Source organism: Salvelinus fontinalis, chromosome 27 (genome assembly GCF_029448725.1).
Source record: "Salvelinus fontinalis isolate EN_2023a chromosome 27, ASM2944872v1, whole genome shotgun sequence".
NCBI classification, from domain to species: Eukaryota; Metazoa; Chordata; class Actinopteri; order Salmoniformes; family Salmonidae; genus Salvelinus; species Salvelinus fontinalis.
This window is the reverse complement of record NC_074691.1, coordinates 15,476,238-15,492,297: the sequence shown is the minus strand read 5'-3', so window position 1 is coordinate 15,492,297 and position 16,060 is coordinate 15,476,238. Positions and strand designations below refer to the sequence as shown.

Below are 16,060 nucleotides of genomic sequence, written 5' to 3'. Positions count from 1 at the left end.
TATTTCTTAATTCCATTCTTCACTTTTAGATTTGTGTGTGTTGTTGTGAATTGTTAGATACTACTGCAATGTTGGAGCAAGGAACACAAACAAGGAACACTACATCCGCAATAACATCTGAGAAATATGTGTATGTGACCAATAACGTTTGATTTGATTTGAAATCTACACTGGATTGGCTTTCCAAGAAGACAGTGAATGTTCCTGAGTGGCAGGAACATCCAGTGTTACAGTTTTGACTTAAATCTACTTCAAAATCTATGGCAAGACCTGAAAATGGTTGACTAGCAATGATCAACATCCAATTTGACAGAGCTTGAAGAATTTTGAAAATAATCATGTGCAAATGTTGCACAATCCAGGTGTGGAAAGCTCTTAGAGACTTACCCAGAAAGACTCACAGCTGTAAAAGCTGCCAAAAGTGCTTCTACAAAGTATTGACTCAGGGGTGTGGATATTTATGCAAATTAGATACTTATGTAAATGAGATACTTCTGTTTTTCATTTTCAATATATTTGCATAAATTAAAAACATGTTTTCACTTTGTCATTATGGGGTATTGTGTGTAGATGGGTGAGAGAAACAATTGATTTAATCCATTTTGAATTTAGGCTGTAACACAACAAAATGTAGAAAAAGTCAAGGGGTGTGAATACTTTCTGAAAGCACTGTATGTGTCATAGATACATCATGATCCCATCTAGACAACGTGTGAATCTAGTTTGTGTATCTCTATAATATATTATATCAACACAAAAGGTTGACTGCTATACAGTCTGAGCACCACTAAACAGAAAACTATTAGATTGCATTATGAGACATTGTTTTCAGGAAACTCATATGTCATGATGATTAGTTTGCAGCTCCCTTTGTCACCTTTTATATAAATCCACAGGGGTGTTCTCAGTGATGCCATATAAATAGCTTTTAAATAGGCTAGTTTTAAAAAGCAAACTGAAAAACGCTGAAAAGCAGCATGTGCAGCTTGTTAGTTAAAAGCCCTCCACCCTTTCTGTCTGTGCTTGTCTGTTAAGGCAGAGAGTCATCAGATTCAGCACATTATACAGTCTGAAGTGAAATATAAAGTTGAAAAGCTGAGAGGTGGAATCAGACAGTAACGAGATGCAGATTGCTGTGCGTGGATAGAGGTGCCCCAGCGCTCAAAGGCGTTTGAAGTTCCCCTGATAGGTGGGTTCAGTAGAGGGGTAATGGATATGAACCCCATCTCACCTCACAGGCTGACAAACTGACATCCCAAAATATCCAAAAGCAGCTTCACCTAGTAACACCAAAGAGTATGGATACTATCTGACAGCATCCACCTCAGGTACTGTATAATACAGGAAGATATGGGGCTGTTTTGATCATTGTTGAAGCCTTCAGTGTCTTAAAGTATTTCATGGTAGACTGGTGCAATAGACTGTTGTCATTGCCAAACATTTTCTTGTACTTTTATGTATTTTATGTTTATTCCCCTAGTTGTCATTGTACTCAGTGCAAGCGTGACTGAAATACATGAAACCTTCTCTTGCAAACTAACCTAAAACCCAGTGTACCTTCTTGACTTGTTCTCAGCCTGTGACAGATAAGGGGGGGTGATGTGACAGAGGGGACAGAGCATGGTTCATATCGTAAAGCCTCTTCTAGAACTGTGATTAGGAGCCCTGGTATGAAGAAGAGAGAGATAAATACATAAATAAACAGCAAAAAAAGAAACGTCCCTTTTTCAAGACCCTGTCTTTCAAAGATAATTTGTAAAAATCCAAATAACTTCACAGATCGTCATAGTAAAGGGTTTAAACACTGTTTCCCATGCTTGTTCAATGAACCATAAACAATTAAGGAACATGCACCTGTGGAACGGTCGTTAAGACACTAACAGCTTACAGACGGTAGGCAATTAAGGTCACAGTTATGAAAACTTAGGACACTAAAGAGGCTTTTCTAATGACCCCGAATCACACTAAAAGAGAGATGCCCAGGGTCCCTGCTCATCTGCGTGAACGTGCCTTAGGCATGCTGCAAGTAGGCATGAGGACTGCAGATGTGGCCTGGGCAATAAATTGCAATGTCCGTACTGTGAGACGCCTAAGACAGCGCTACAGGGGGACAGGACGGACAGCTGATCATCCAGTGGCAGACCACGTGTAACACCTGCACAGGATCGGTACATCCGAACATCACACCTGCGGGACAGGTACAGGATGGCAACAACAACTGCCCGAGTTACACCAGGAACGCACAATCCCTCCATCAGTGCTCAGACTGTCCGCAATAGGCTGAGAGAGGCTGGACTGAGGGCTTGTAGGCATGTTGTAAGGCAGGTCCTCACCAGAGATCACCGGCAACAACGTCGCCTATGGGCACAAACCCACCGTCGCTGGACCAGACAGGAGTGGCAAAAAGTGCTCTTCACTGACGAGTCGTGGTTTTGTCTCACCAGGGGTGATGGTCGATTCGCGTTTATCGTCGAAGGAATGAGCGTTACACCGAGGCCTGTACTCTGGAGCGGGATCGATTTGGAGGTGGAGGGTCCGTCATGGTCTGGGGCGGTGTGTCACAACATCATCGGACTGAGCTATTTGTCATTGCAGGCAATCTCAACGCTGTGTGTTACAGGGAAGACATCCTCCTCCCTCATGTGGTACCCTTCCTGCAGGCTCATCCTGACATGACCCTCCAGCATGACAATGCCACCAGCCATACTGCTCGTTCTGTGTGTGATTTCCTGCAAGACAGGAATGTCAGTGTTCTGCCATGGCCAGCGAAGAGCCCGGATCTCAATCCCATTGAGCACGTCTGAGACCTGATGGATCGGAGGGGGAGGGCAAGGGCCATTCCACCCAGAAATGTCCGGGAACTTGCAGGTGCCTTGGTGGAAGAGTGGGGTAACATCTCACAGCAAGAACTGGTAAATCTGATGCAGTCCATGAGGAGGAGATGCACTGCAGTACTTAATGCAGCTGGTGGCCACACCAGATACTGACTGTTACTTTTGATTTTGACCCCCCCTTTGTTCAGGGACACATTATTCCATTTCTGTTTGTCACATGTCTCTGGAACTTGTTCAGTTTATGTCTCAGTTTTTGAATCATGTTATGTTAATACAAATATTTACACGTTAAGTTTGCTGAAAATCAACGTAGTTGACAGTGAGAGGACGGTTCTTTTTTGCAGAGTTTAGGTGAAGCTTTTCAGTGATTGTCTGTTTGGAAATATGGACCTAGCTCATCTGAAAACGCCATTGATCTGGCAGGGTGGCAGGAACATCCTCAAACAGTGAGTGGGTGTGGGTGTATGGGTGCACCACCCATACATAAAACATGTATGCACGCATGACTGTAAGTGCATTTTGGATGAAAGCGTCTGCTGAATGGCATATATTATATTAAGGGTGAAGGGGGTGTGGCGGGAGGATGAAAGAGTGTGGCGATGAGGAGGGGGGCTGAAGGGGCTAGGTATGGAGTGGGTGATGGTGTTTATATATGACAGCGTTACAGTTTAATGGAACCCATTTGGACGGGGCCTCTGCCACACTATGATTGCTCAGTAGGTTGGTCGTTGTAATGACGGATAGTCCTCAGGGCCATTTACGTATGCAGCTGGGAGGTTTTTTAGAGCGCTGCAATCACAGGTCTGCCTGTTCCGACCTGCCATTGTTTGCTATCATTTTTCATTCGGACCCTGCGATTGATATTGGCTTTTACGGGTCAGTTATTAACATGGGTGGCAGGTAGCCTAGTGGTTAAGAGTGTTGGCCCAGTAACTGAAAGGTTGCTGGTTCAAATCCCTGGGCCGACTAGTTGAGAACTCAGTTGATGTGCCCTTGAGCAAGGCACTTAACCCTAATTGCTCCTTTAAGTCACTCTGGATAAGAGTGTCTGCTAAGTTACTTAAATGTAATGTTGATGAGGGAGCACATTTTAATGGAATGGGATGAGGATTTGAAATCTGTAGCCTACAAGTGCTGTTAGAAATAGCTCTTCTCGTGTATGTCGTTGTGGCGAGACAGGAGTGTGAGGCATTATGGGTAATTAGATTCCAGCTGTACTAATGAAAAGCAGAGACCTTTAATCTCAAGACGACAACTACCAAGATTCCACCCATAACAATAAGAACTGTCTCTCCGATAATACCTAATCAAGTGAAAAAGTCATTACAACACCAATTAGATTGTATCTTTAAACCAATTCAGGGGTTTTCTCAAAAACAAATGGTGTCACTAGGCTGTTGTTATGCAGTCCTCTTTTTTTTTCCCTGGAGCTGGAGGTTTCATTAGCCACCCTCAGTGTTCCACTACAGCGTTGATGAGCGTGTTTGTGTGTAGGGCCTGGGTGTAGTTAACAGTCTTTAATGCTACAAACAGCAGAAACTGTTATGCAATGTCCCCTCTATCAGGCTTTAGGAGTGAAAGTAATCATCATGCACACACATTCTTTCTTCTCACTCCCTCTCTCTCTCTCTCTCTCTCTCGCTCTCTTTCTTTTCCTCTCTCTCTCTTTCTCTCTCCCTCTTGCTTTCTCTCTCTCACTCTGGTCTGGAAAGGCATCTACCGCAGCAACCCTCCTTTAACACGAGCTCTGTTCTGTACAAAGTCAGGCTTCCCCTAGCAACTGTTGCGGGGAGGTGAGCTCAGCCATCCATAAAATAAAGTGTTATTGAGGATGAAATGGGTTTTTTAATTGGCTGGAGTCCCGGCGTAGTGCGGAACTTACAGGGGAGTCCTGCAATTTCATACAATGACACTCCGTCCTATGTCAGGGGCTATTGATTTCGCTCTTTAGACCAGACAGAATGTCTGATCATTGAGACTTCTTAACAGTGTGATGTCCCCATTTAGACCCTCATCTCTAAGGGCTGTAATTGCTTCGCTGCACCATAAACAGACACAAATGGCTTTTTTAAAACCTCCCTTGTCTCCACGTGTAATAGCTGTCGCTCTCCTCATCCTCAGATGAGGTGAGGAGAGAAGGATCTTCGGACCAAAATGCGGAGTCAGGGAAATAAGCCATTTTTATTACAAATACGACGTAGACTAAACAAAACAAAACACTTTCAAAACTTACAAAATAACAAAACGACGTTGACGCAACCTGAACATAAACTTACATAGACAAACGTAAACTCACGAACAGGAACGGACATCGAAACATACGAACAGCCAAACAGCTCCAAAAGTGAATACATCGAAACAACACGAAGACATCACAGGAGACAATCACCCACAAACAAACAGTGAGAATGCCCTACCTAAATATGACTCTTGATTAGAGGAAAATGCAAACCACCTGCCTCTAATCAAGAGCCATACCAGGCAAACCGAAACCAACATAGAAACAGATAACATAGACTGCCCACCCAAAACACATGCCCTGACCAAAAACACATAAAAACTAACATAAATAGGTCAGGACTGTTACAGTACCCCCCCCCCAAGGTGCGAACGCCGGGCGCACCAGCACAAAGTCCAGGGGAGGGTCCGGGTGGGCAGTTGACCACGGTGGTGGTTCCGGTTCCGGACGCTGTCCCCATACCACCATAGTCACTCCCCTCTTCTGTCTACCCCTACCACTGACCACCCAAACATTACCTTCCCCTAAATAATCAGCTAGCACCGGAACAAGGGGCAGCACCGGGACAAGGGGTAGCACCGGGACAAGGGGCAGCACAAAAACAAGGGGCAGCACCAGGATAAGGACCATCACCGGAATAAGGGGCAGCACCGGGACAAGGGGCAGCACCGGGACAAGGGGCAGCACCGGGACAAGGGGCAGCACCGGGACAAGGGGCAGCACCGGGACAAGGGGCAGCACCGGGACAAGGGGCAGCACCGGGACAAGGGGCAACACCGGGACAAGGGGCAGATCCCGGCTGAAAGACTCTGGCAGGTCCTGTTTGGACGGCTCTGGCAGGTCCTGGCTGGACGGCTCTGGCAGGTCCATGCAGGCTGACGGCTCTCGACACTCATGGCAGACTGACGGCTCTCTACGCTCATGGCAGGCTGACGGCTCTCGACACTCATGGCAGGCTGACGGCTCTCGACGCTCATGGCAGGCTGACGGCTCTCGACGCTCATGGCTCTCTGACGGCTCTGGCTGCTCATGGCTCTCTGACGGCTCTGGCTGCTCATGGCTCTCTGACGGCTCTGGCTGCTCATGGCTCTCTGACGGCTCTGGCTGCTCATGGCTCTCTGACGGCTCTGGCTGCTCATGGCTCTCTGACGGCTCTGGCTGCTCATGGCTCTCTGACGGCTCTGGCTGCTCATGGCTCGCTGGCGGCTCTGGCAGATCCTGTCTGGTTGGCGGCTCTGGCAGATCCTGTCTGGTTGGCGGCTCTGGCAGATCCTGTCTGGTTGGTGGCTCTGGCAGATCCTGTCTGGCGGGCGGCTCTAGCGGCTCCTGTCTGGCTGACGGCTCTAGCGGCTCCTGTCTGGCGGATGGCTCTGTAGGCTCATGGCAGACGGGCGGCTTTGCAGGCTCATGGCAGACGGGCGGCTTTGCAGGCTCCTGGCAGACGGATGGCTCAGATGGCGCTGGGGAGACGGATGGCTCAGATGGCGCTGGGGAGACGGATGGCTCAGATGGCGCTGGGGAGACGGATGGCTCAGATGGCGCTGGGGAGACGGATGGCTCTGGCCGGATACGGCGCACTGTAGACCTGGTGCGTGGTGCCGGAACTGGAGGCACCGGGCTAATGATAAGCACCCTCCTACTAGTGCGTGGAGCAGGGACAGGGCACACTGAACTCTCAAAGCGTACTCTATACCTGGTGCGTGGTACCGGCACTGGTGGCACCTGGCTGAGGGCACGCACCTCAGGACTAGTACGGGGAGAAGTGACAGTGTGTACAGGACTTAGGAGACGCACAGGTGGCTTAGTGCGTGGGGCCGGAACTGGAGGCACTGAACTGGATACACGCACTATAGGGAGAGTGCGTGGAGGAGGAACAGGGCTCTGGAAATGCACTGGTAGCCTAGTGCGTAATATAGGCACTGTAGGTACTAGGCTGGGGCGGGGAGGTGGCGCCGGAAATACCGGACCGTGCAGGCGTACTGGCTCTCTTGAGCATTGAGCCTGCCCAACCTTACCTGGTTGAATGCTCCCGGTCGCCCGCCCAGTACGGGGAGGTGGAATAACCCGCACCGGGCTGTGTAGGCGAACCGGGGAAACCCTGCGTAAGGCAGGTGCCATGTATGCCGGCCCGAGGAGACGCACTGGAGACCAGACGCGTTGAGCCGGCCTCATGACACCTGGCTCAATGCCCAATCTAGCCCTACCAGTGCGGGGAGGTGGAATAACCCGCACTGGGCTATGCACACGTACAGGAGACACCGTGCGCTCTACTGCGTAACACGGTGTCTGCCCGTACCCCCGCTCTCCACGGTTAGCCTGGGAAGTGGGCGCAGGTCTCCTACCTGCCCTTGGCCCACTACCCTTTAGCCCCCCCCCAAGAAATTTTTGGGAGTTACTCACGGGCTTTTTCGGCTTCCGTGCCAGACGCGTTCCCTCATAATTCCGGTTCCTCTCTCCGGTAGCCTCCGCTCTCCTAAGTGCCTCCAGCTGTTCCCATGGAAGGCGATCTCTACCTGCTAGGATCTCCTCCCATGTGTAGACACCTTTTCCATTCAATACATCGTCCCATGTCCATTGCTCCTTCTTCTGTCCCTTACTCCGTTTAGCATTCCCATACCGCTTGGTCTTTGTGTTTTGGGTGGGTGATTCTGTAATAGCTGTCGCTCTCCTCATCCTCAGATGAGGTGAGGAGAGAAGGATCTTCGGACCAAAATGCGGAGTCAGGGAAATAAGCCATTTTTATTACAAATACGACGTAGACTAAACAAAACAAAACACTTTCAAAACTTACAAAATAACAAAACGACGTTGACGCAACCTGAACATAAACTTACATAGACAAACGTAAACTCACGAACAGGAACGGACATCGAAACATACGAACAGCCAAACAGCTCCAAAAGTGAATACATCGAAACAACACGAAGACATCACAGGAGACAATCACCCACAAACAAACAGTGAGAATGCCCTACCTAAATATGACTCTTGATTAGAGGAAAATGCAAACCACCTGCCTCTAATCAAGAGCCATACCAGGCAAACCGAAACCAACATAGAAACAGATAACATAGACTGCCCACCCAAAACACATGCCCTGACCAAAAACACATAAAAACTAACATAAATAGGTCAGGACTGTTACACCACGCATGAAATGGACAATACAGGGACTTCACTGTGTTCAGAGTATCTGAGAAGAAACACTTTCAACATCATATTTGACAGTGGTTGAGTTTAGACACGGTGGTTGGGTTTAGACACGGTGGTTGAGTTTAGACACGGTGGTTGGGTTTAGACACGGCGGTTGGGTTTAGACACGGTGGTTGAGTTTAGACACGGTGGTTGAGTTTAGACACGGTGGTTGGGTTTAGACACGGTGGTTGGGTTTTGACACGGTGGTTGGGTTTAGACACGGTGGTTGGGTTTAGACACGGTGGTTGAGTTTAGACACGGTGGTTGGGTTTAGACACGGCGGTTGGGTTTAGACACGGTGGTTGGGTTTAGACACGGTGGTTGGGTTTAGACACGATGGTTGAGTTTAGACACGGTGGTTGGGTTTAGACACGGCGGTTGGGTTTAGACACGGTGGTTGGGTTTAGACACGGTGGTTGGGTTTAGACACGGTGGTTGAGTTTAGACACGGTGGTTGGGTTTAGACACGGTGGTTGGGTTTAGACACGGTGGTTGGGTTTAGACACGGTGGTTGGGTTTAGACACGATGGTTGAGTTTAGACACGGCGGTTGGGTTTAGACACGGTGGTTGGGTTTAGACACGGTGGTTGAGTTTAGACACGGTGGTTGGGTTTTGACACGGTGGTTGAGTTTAGACACGATGGTAGGGTTTAGACACGGTGGTTGAGTTTAGACGCGGCGGTTGGGTTTAGACGCGGCGGTTGAGTTTAGACACGGCGGTTGGGTTTAGACACGGTGGTTGGGTTTTGACACGGTGGTTGGGTTTAGACACGGTGGTTGGGTTTAGACACGGTGGTTGGGTTTTGACACGGTGGTTGGGTTTAGACACGGTGGTTGAGTTTAGACACGATGGTAGGGTTTAGACACGGTGGTTGAGTTTAGACGCGGCGGTTGGGTTTAGACGCGGCGGTTGAGTTTAGACGCGGCGGTTGGGTTTAGACACGGTGGTTGAGTTTAGACGCGGCGGTTGGGTTTAGACACGGCGGTTGGGTTTAGACACGGTGGTTGGGTTTAGACACGGCGGTTGAGTTTAGACACGGCGGTTGAGTTTAGACACGGTGGTTGAGTTTAGACACGGTGGTTGAGTTTAGACACGGTTGTTGAGTTTAGACACGGTGGTTGAGTTTAGACACAGACAGACACAGGTAGGTAGACACACGTGTATAGTGCACACACACACAGCAGTGGTTAGAGATGAGAATCTCCCTGTCTTTTCCCCTCTTTGACAGGTCTGATCCGCTCCAGGGTTCGTGGGGCGGACGCAGCTAAGGCCGGGGTCCTGACCTTCCTGGACAGTCACTGTGAGGTCAACAAAGACTGGCTGCCTCCGCTGCTCCAGAGGATTAAAGAGGTACAGTACAGGCAGTGACACATCCTACATCTACAGTAACAGTAAGGCAATGACACTACATCTACAGTAACAGTACAGGCAGTGACACATCCTACATCTACAGTAACAGTACAGGCAGTGACACATCCTACATCTACAGTAACAGTACAGGCAGTGACACATCCTACATATACAGTAACAGTACAGGCAATGACACTACATGTACAGTAACAGTACAGGCAGTGACACATCCTACATCTACAGTAACAGTACAGGCAATGACACTACATCTACAGTAACAGTACAGGCAGTGACACATCCTACATATACAGTAACAGTACAGGCAATGACACTACATGTACAGTAACAGTACAGGCAGTGACACATCCTACATCTACAGTAACAGTAAGGCAATGACACTACATCTACAGTAACAGTACAGGCAGTGACACATCCTACATCTACAGTAACAGTACAGGCAGTGACACATCCTACATCTACAGTAACAGTACAGGCAGTGACACATCCTACATATACAGTAACAGTACAGGCAATGACACTACATGTACAGTAACAGTACAGGCAGTGACACATCCTACATCTACAGTAACAGTACAGGCAGTGACACATCCTACATCTACAGTAACAGTACAGGCAGTGACACATCCTACATCTACAGTAACAGTACAGGCAATGACACTACATGTACAGTAACAGTACAGGCAGTGACACATCCTACATCTACAGTAACAGTACAGGCAGTGACACACACTACATCTACAGTAACAGTACAGGCAGTGACACACACTACATCTACAGTAACAGTACAGGCAGTGACACACACTAGATCTACAGTAACAGTACAGGCAGTGACATATCCTACATCTACAGTAACAGTACAGGCAGTGACACACACTACATGTACAGTAACAGTACAGGCAGTGACACATCCTAGATCTACAGTAACAGTACAGGCAGTGACACATCCTACATCTACAGTAACAGTACAGGCAGTGACACACACTACATGTACAGTAACAGTACAGGCAGTGACACATCCTACATCTACAGTAACAGTACAGGCAGTGACACACACTACATCTACAGTAACAGTACAGGCAGTGACACACACTACATGTACAGTAACAGTACAGGCAGTGACACATCCTACATCTACAGTAACAGTACAGGCAGTGACACACACTACATCTACAGTAACAGTACAGGCAGTGACACATCCTACATCTACAGTAACAGTACAGGCAGTGACACACACTACATGTACAGTAACAGTACAGGCAGTGACACATCCTACATCTACAGTAACAGTACAGGCAGTGACACATCCTACATCTACAGTAACAGTACAGGCAGTGACACACACTACATGTACAGTAACAGTACAGGCAGTGACACATCCTACATCTACAGTAACAGTACAGGCAGTGACACATCCTACATCTACAGTAACAGTACAGGCAGTGACACACACTAGATCTACAATAACAGTACAGGCAGTGACACATCCTACATCTACAGTAACAGTACAGGCAGTGACACATCCTACATCTACAGTAACAGTACAGGCAGTGACACATCCTACATCTACAGTAACAGTACAGGCAGTGACACATCCTACATCTACAGTAACAGTACAGGCAGTGACACATCCTACATCTACAGTAACAGTACAGGCAGTGACACATCCTACATCTACAGTAACAGTACAGGCAGTGACACTACATGTACAGTAACAGTACAGGCAGTGACACATCCTACATCTACAGTAACAGTACAGGCAGTGACACATCCTACATCTACAGTAACAGTACAGGCAATGACACTACATCTACAGTAACAGTACAGGCAATGACACTACATGTACAGTAACAGTACAGGCAGTGACACATCCTACATCTACAGTAACAGTACAGGCAGTGACACATCCTACATGTACAGTAACAGTACAGGCAGTGACACATCCTACATCTACAGTAACAGTAAAGGCAGTGACACATCCTACATCTACAGTAACAGTACAGGCAATGACACTACATGTACAGTAACAGTACAGGCAGTGACACATCCTACATGTACAGTAACAGTACAGGCAGTGACACATCCTACATCTACAGTAACAGTACAGGCAGTGACACATCCTACATCTACAGTAAGAGTACAGGCAGTGACACATCCTATATCTACAGTAACAGTAAGGCAGTGACACACACTACATCTACAGTAACAGTACAGACAGTGACACATCCTACATATACAGTAACAGTACAGGCAGTGACACATCCTACATGTACAGTAACAGTACAGGCAATGACACTACATCTACAGTAACAGTACAGGCAGTGACACATCCTACATCTACAGTAACAGTAAGGCAGTGACACATCCTATATCTACAGTAACAGTACAGGCAATGACACTACATCTACAGTAACAGTACAGGCAGTGACACATCCTAGGCGTACTCTACACCTTCTGATGGATAACCCAGAATAGAAAGATAATCCACCACATTCACCTCTACCCTTTTGACATCATTCTCCCTGAACAAAATAAAGTTTCTTGGGATCTTGAGACACTAACTGCCACCCTCCAATGAACTCCAATGTGTATTTCTCCTTTTTGACAGTATACACTACACACTAACCTGAAGGAAGAAAACCCTCACCCTACTCTCCTACACATGCGTTCTCTTGTTGGCATATTTCTATATCTCCAGAAATGAATGATAAACTCCCTCCTAGTTTGTGTTGAAGTGGAGCATTGTGTGTTGTGAACTGTCAATCTCAGTGACCAGCACCAACGCCACTCCAGAGCTCTTAGTGCTGCTGACGGTAGAGTGGTGTGACTGGGGTGAAAATGGCAGCTTACCTTCTGCTGTTCCGCTGATTGCCCCTAATCTGGAATAAGTGCAGGACTCCCTCCATTTACACCAACAGCACTCTTCCCTCTCTGTCTCTGTCTCATCCCTCCATCTACCCATCTCCCCCAGGCTAAGACAGAGGTTTGACGGTTGACTCTCTCTCGCCTTAAAAGCTCTTATACGGACATGCTGCTTTCTAAACATTGAAAGAGGCCTATGACTAATGCTGGGGGGCTTACATGTTATATTCAATTATATGCTAACCTTAATGCATGTCTGACTTCAAAGTGCTGTCTGAATCTTAATGCCCTGGTGCAGTTGCCGATGTCTGCCCTTAAGTTCTCGAAAACTTGCCAACATTATTTCGGGTTTGGCACTGCGAGGCATATCCCAGGAAGTTATAAAATATACAGTATGTGTTAATACAGGAAGCTCTTGTCTACAAACAATCAAAATATGAAAAGAAGCAGGATTGATTTTGTTCTGAGGGAGTCATCCATCACTGTCCTCATGTATACATATTTATTTCAAAATGTATTACTTATTGATTTGTGTAAATGCAGGCACAAAGACAGATGTATCGTATTCACGACACACCACACTGCTGTAATAGACCATTCCTCTCAGAGCCGCATAATGTCTGAGAAGAGAAGTATATTTGCAATTGGTTGAAAGGGATTTGATGACTATGTATTCTTGTGTCCTGGGAAACATACCCCTGCAGTCTTGGGAAGGATGGGTGTCGGTCAAGGCAACTCACCTTGACTGAACACAGACAGACAGACAGACTGTAAAGGCTGTCAATGTTGTTCTCCCCCTTTAACGAGGAGGAGCATGGATAGGACCAAGATGCGGATTGAGGGAAATAAGCCATCTTTTAATGAACACACAGCAAACAAGACACTACAAACTACAAAACAACAAACGTGACTAACCTTCAACTGTCCTGTGAGGACACAGGAACAAACACCCACAAAACAACAGTGAAACCCTGGCTGCCTTTGTATGACTCTCAATTAGAGACAAACAATACACACCTGTCTCTAATTGAGAATCATACCAGGCCGAACACAAAACCCCACATAGAAATACAAAACATAGACAAACCCACCCAACTCACGCCCTGACCAACTAAAATGAATACAAAACAAAGGAAAACAGGTCAGGAACGTGACAGAACCCCCCCCTTAAGGTGCGAACTCCGGGCGCACCAGCACAAAGTCTAGGGGAGGGTCTGGGTGGGCGTCTGTCCACGGTGGCGGCTCTGGCGGTGGACGAGGTCCCCACCCCACCATAATCAATCCCCGCTTCTTTATCCCCCTCCCAATGACCACCCTCCCACTAACCCCACCTAAATGAAGGGGCAGCACCGGGATAAGGGGCAGCACCGGGATAAGGGGCAGCACCGGGACAAGGGGCAGCACCGGGACAAGGGGCAGCACCGGGACAAGGGGCAGCACCGGGACAAGGGGCAGCACCGGGACAAGGGGCAGCACCGGGACAAGGGGCAGCACCGGGACAAGGGGCAGCACCGGGACAAGGGGCAGCACCGGGACAAGGGGCAGCACCGGGACAAGGGGCAGCACCGGGACAAGGGGCAGCACCGGGACAAGGGGCAGCACCGGGACAAGGGGCAACACCGGGATAAGGGGCAACACCGGGATAAGGGGCAGCAGGTCCTGGCTGAGGGACTCCAGCAGGTCCTGGCTGAGGGACTCCGGCAGGTCCGGGCTGAGTGGCAGCTCCGGACTGTAGGGCAGCTCCGGACTGTACGGCAGCTCCGGACTGTCGGGCAGCTCCTGACTGGCGGGCGTCTCTGGCAGCTCCTGACTGGCGGGCGTCTCTGGCAGCTCCTGACTGGCGGGCGTCTCTGGCAGCTCCTGACTGGCGGGCGTCTCTGGCAGCTCCTGACTGGCGGGCGTCTCTGGCAGCTCCTGACTGGCGGGCGTCTCTGGCAGCTCCTGACTGGCGGGCGTCTCTGGCAGCTCCTGACTGACGGACGGCTCTAGCGGCTCCTGACTGACGGACGGCTCTACTGGCTCGGGACAGACGGGCGGCTCTAATGGCTCGTGGCAGACGGCTGACTCAGATGGCGCTGGGCAGACAGATGGCTCAGACGGCGCTGGGCAGACAGATGGCTCAGACGGCGCTGGGCAGACAGATGGCTCAGACGGCGCTGGGCAGACAGATGGCTCAGACGGCGCTGGGCAGACAGATGGCTCAGACGGCGCTGGGCAGACAGATGGCTCAGACGGCGCTGGGCAGACAGATGGCTCAGACGGAGCTGGGCAGACGGGCCGTTCAGGCACCGCTGGGCAGACGGCAGACTCTGGCCGGCTGAGACGCACTATAGGCCTGGTGCGTGGTACCGGAACTGGAGGTACCGGGCTGAGGGCACGCACCTCAGGGCGAGTGCGGGGAACAGGAACAGGGCACACTGGACTCTCGTGGCGCACTCTAGGCCTGGTGCGTGGTACCGGAACTGGAGGTACCGGGCTGAGGGCACGCACCTCAGGGCGAGTGCGGGGAGAAGGAACAGTGCGTCCAGGGCTCTGGAGATGCACAGGAGGCTTGGTGCGTGGTGCCGGAACTGGAGGCACCGGGCTGGAGACACGCACCATAGGGAGAGTACGTGGAAGAGGAACAGGGCTCTGGAGATGCACTGGAAGCCTGGTGCGTGGTGTAGGCACTGGTGGTACTGAGCTGGGGTGGGAAGGTGGCGCCGGATATACCGGACCGTGAAGGAGGACACGTGCTCTTGAGCACCGAGCCTCCCCAACCTTACCAGGTTGAATGGACCCCGTAGCCCTGCCAGTGCGGCGAGGTGGAATAGCCCGCACTGAGCTATGCAGGCGAACCGGGGACACCACCTGTAAGGCTGGTGCCATGTACGCCGGCCCGAGGAGACGTACTGGAGGCCAGATACGTTGGGCCGGCTTCATGGCATCCGGCTCGATGCCCAACCTAGCCCTCCCAGTGCGGCAAGGTGGAATAGCCCGCACTGGGCTAAGCACGCGTACTGGGGACACCGTGCGCTTCACCGCATAACACGGTGTCTGACCAGTACGACGCCCTCTTACTCCACGGCAAGCCCGGGGAGTTGGCTCAGGTATCCAACCCGGCTTCGCCACACTCCCCTTTAGCCCCCCCCCAAGAAATTTTTGGGTGAGCCTCTCGGGCTTCCGTGCTAGCCGCGTACCCTCATACCTGCGCTCCTGGGCTGTGGCTGCCTTCCTCTCCTCCCGAGAGCGGCGATTCACACCAACCTTAGCCCAGGGTCCTTCTCCATTGAAAATTTGCTCCCAACTCCATTCCTCTTCTCTCCATTGCTTTAGTTCTTGTTCTCTCTCCTCAATCCGCTTGGTCCTGTTGTGGTGGGTGTTTCTGTAAAGGCTGTCAATGTTGTTCTCCCCCTTTAACGAGGAGGAGCATGGATAGGACCAAGATGCGGATTGAGGGAAATAAGCCATCTTTTAATGAACACACAGCAAACAAGACACTACAAACTACAAAACAACAAACGTGACTAACCTTCAACTGTCCTGTGAGGACACAGGAACAAACACCCACAAAACAACAGT

At 49.7% G+C, this 16,060-nt stretch overlaps 1 protein-coding gene across 2 annotated transcripts in view; it reads left to right on the top strand.

Moving 5' to 3' along the window:
• The window catches only part of LOC129825133 (polypeptide N-acetylgalactosaminyltransferase 14-like), a 135,417-nt gene that overhangs the window by 91,356 nt on the left and 28,001 nt on the right, over positions 1 to 16,060 (top strand). For both annotated transcript variants that reach the window (XM_055884958.1, XM_055884959.1), the window contains one exon: positions 9,498 to 9,619. In XM_055884958.1, coding sequence (XP_055740933.1) covers positions 9,498 to 9,619 — 122 coding nt within the window. The remainder of the gene's footprint in view (positions 1 to 9,497; positions 9,620 to 16,060) is intronic.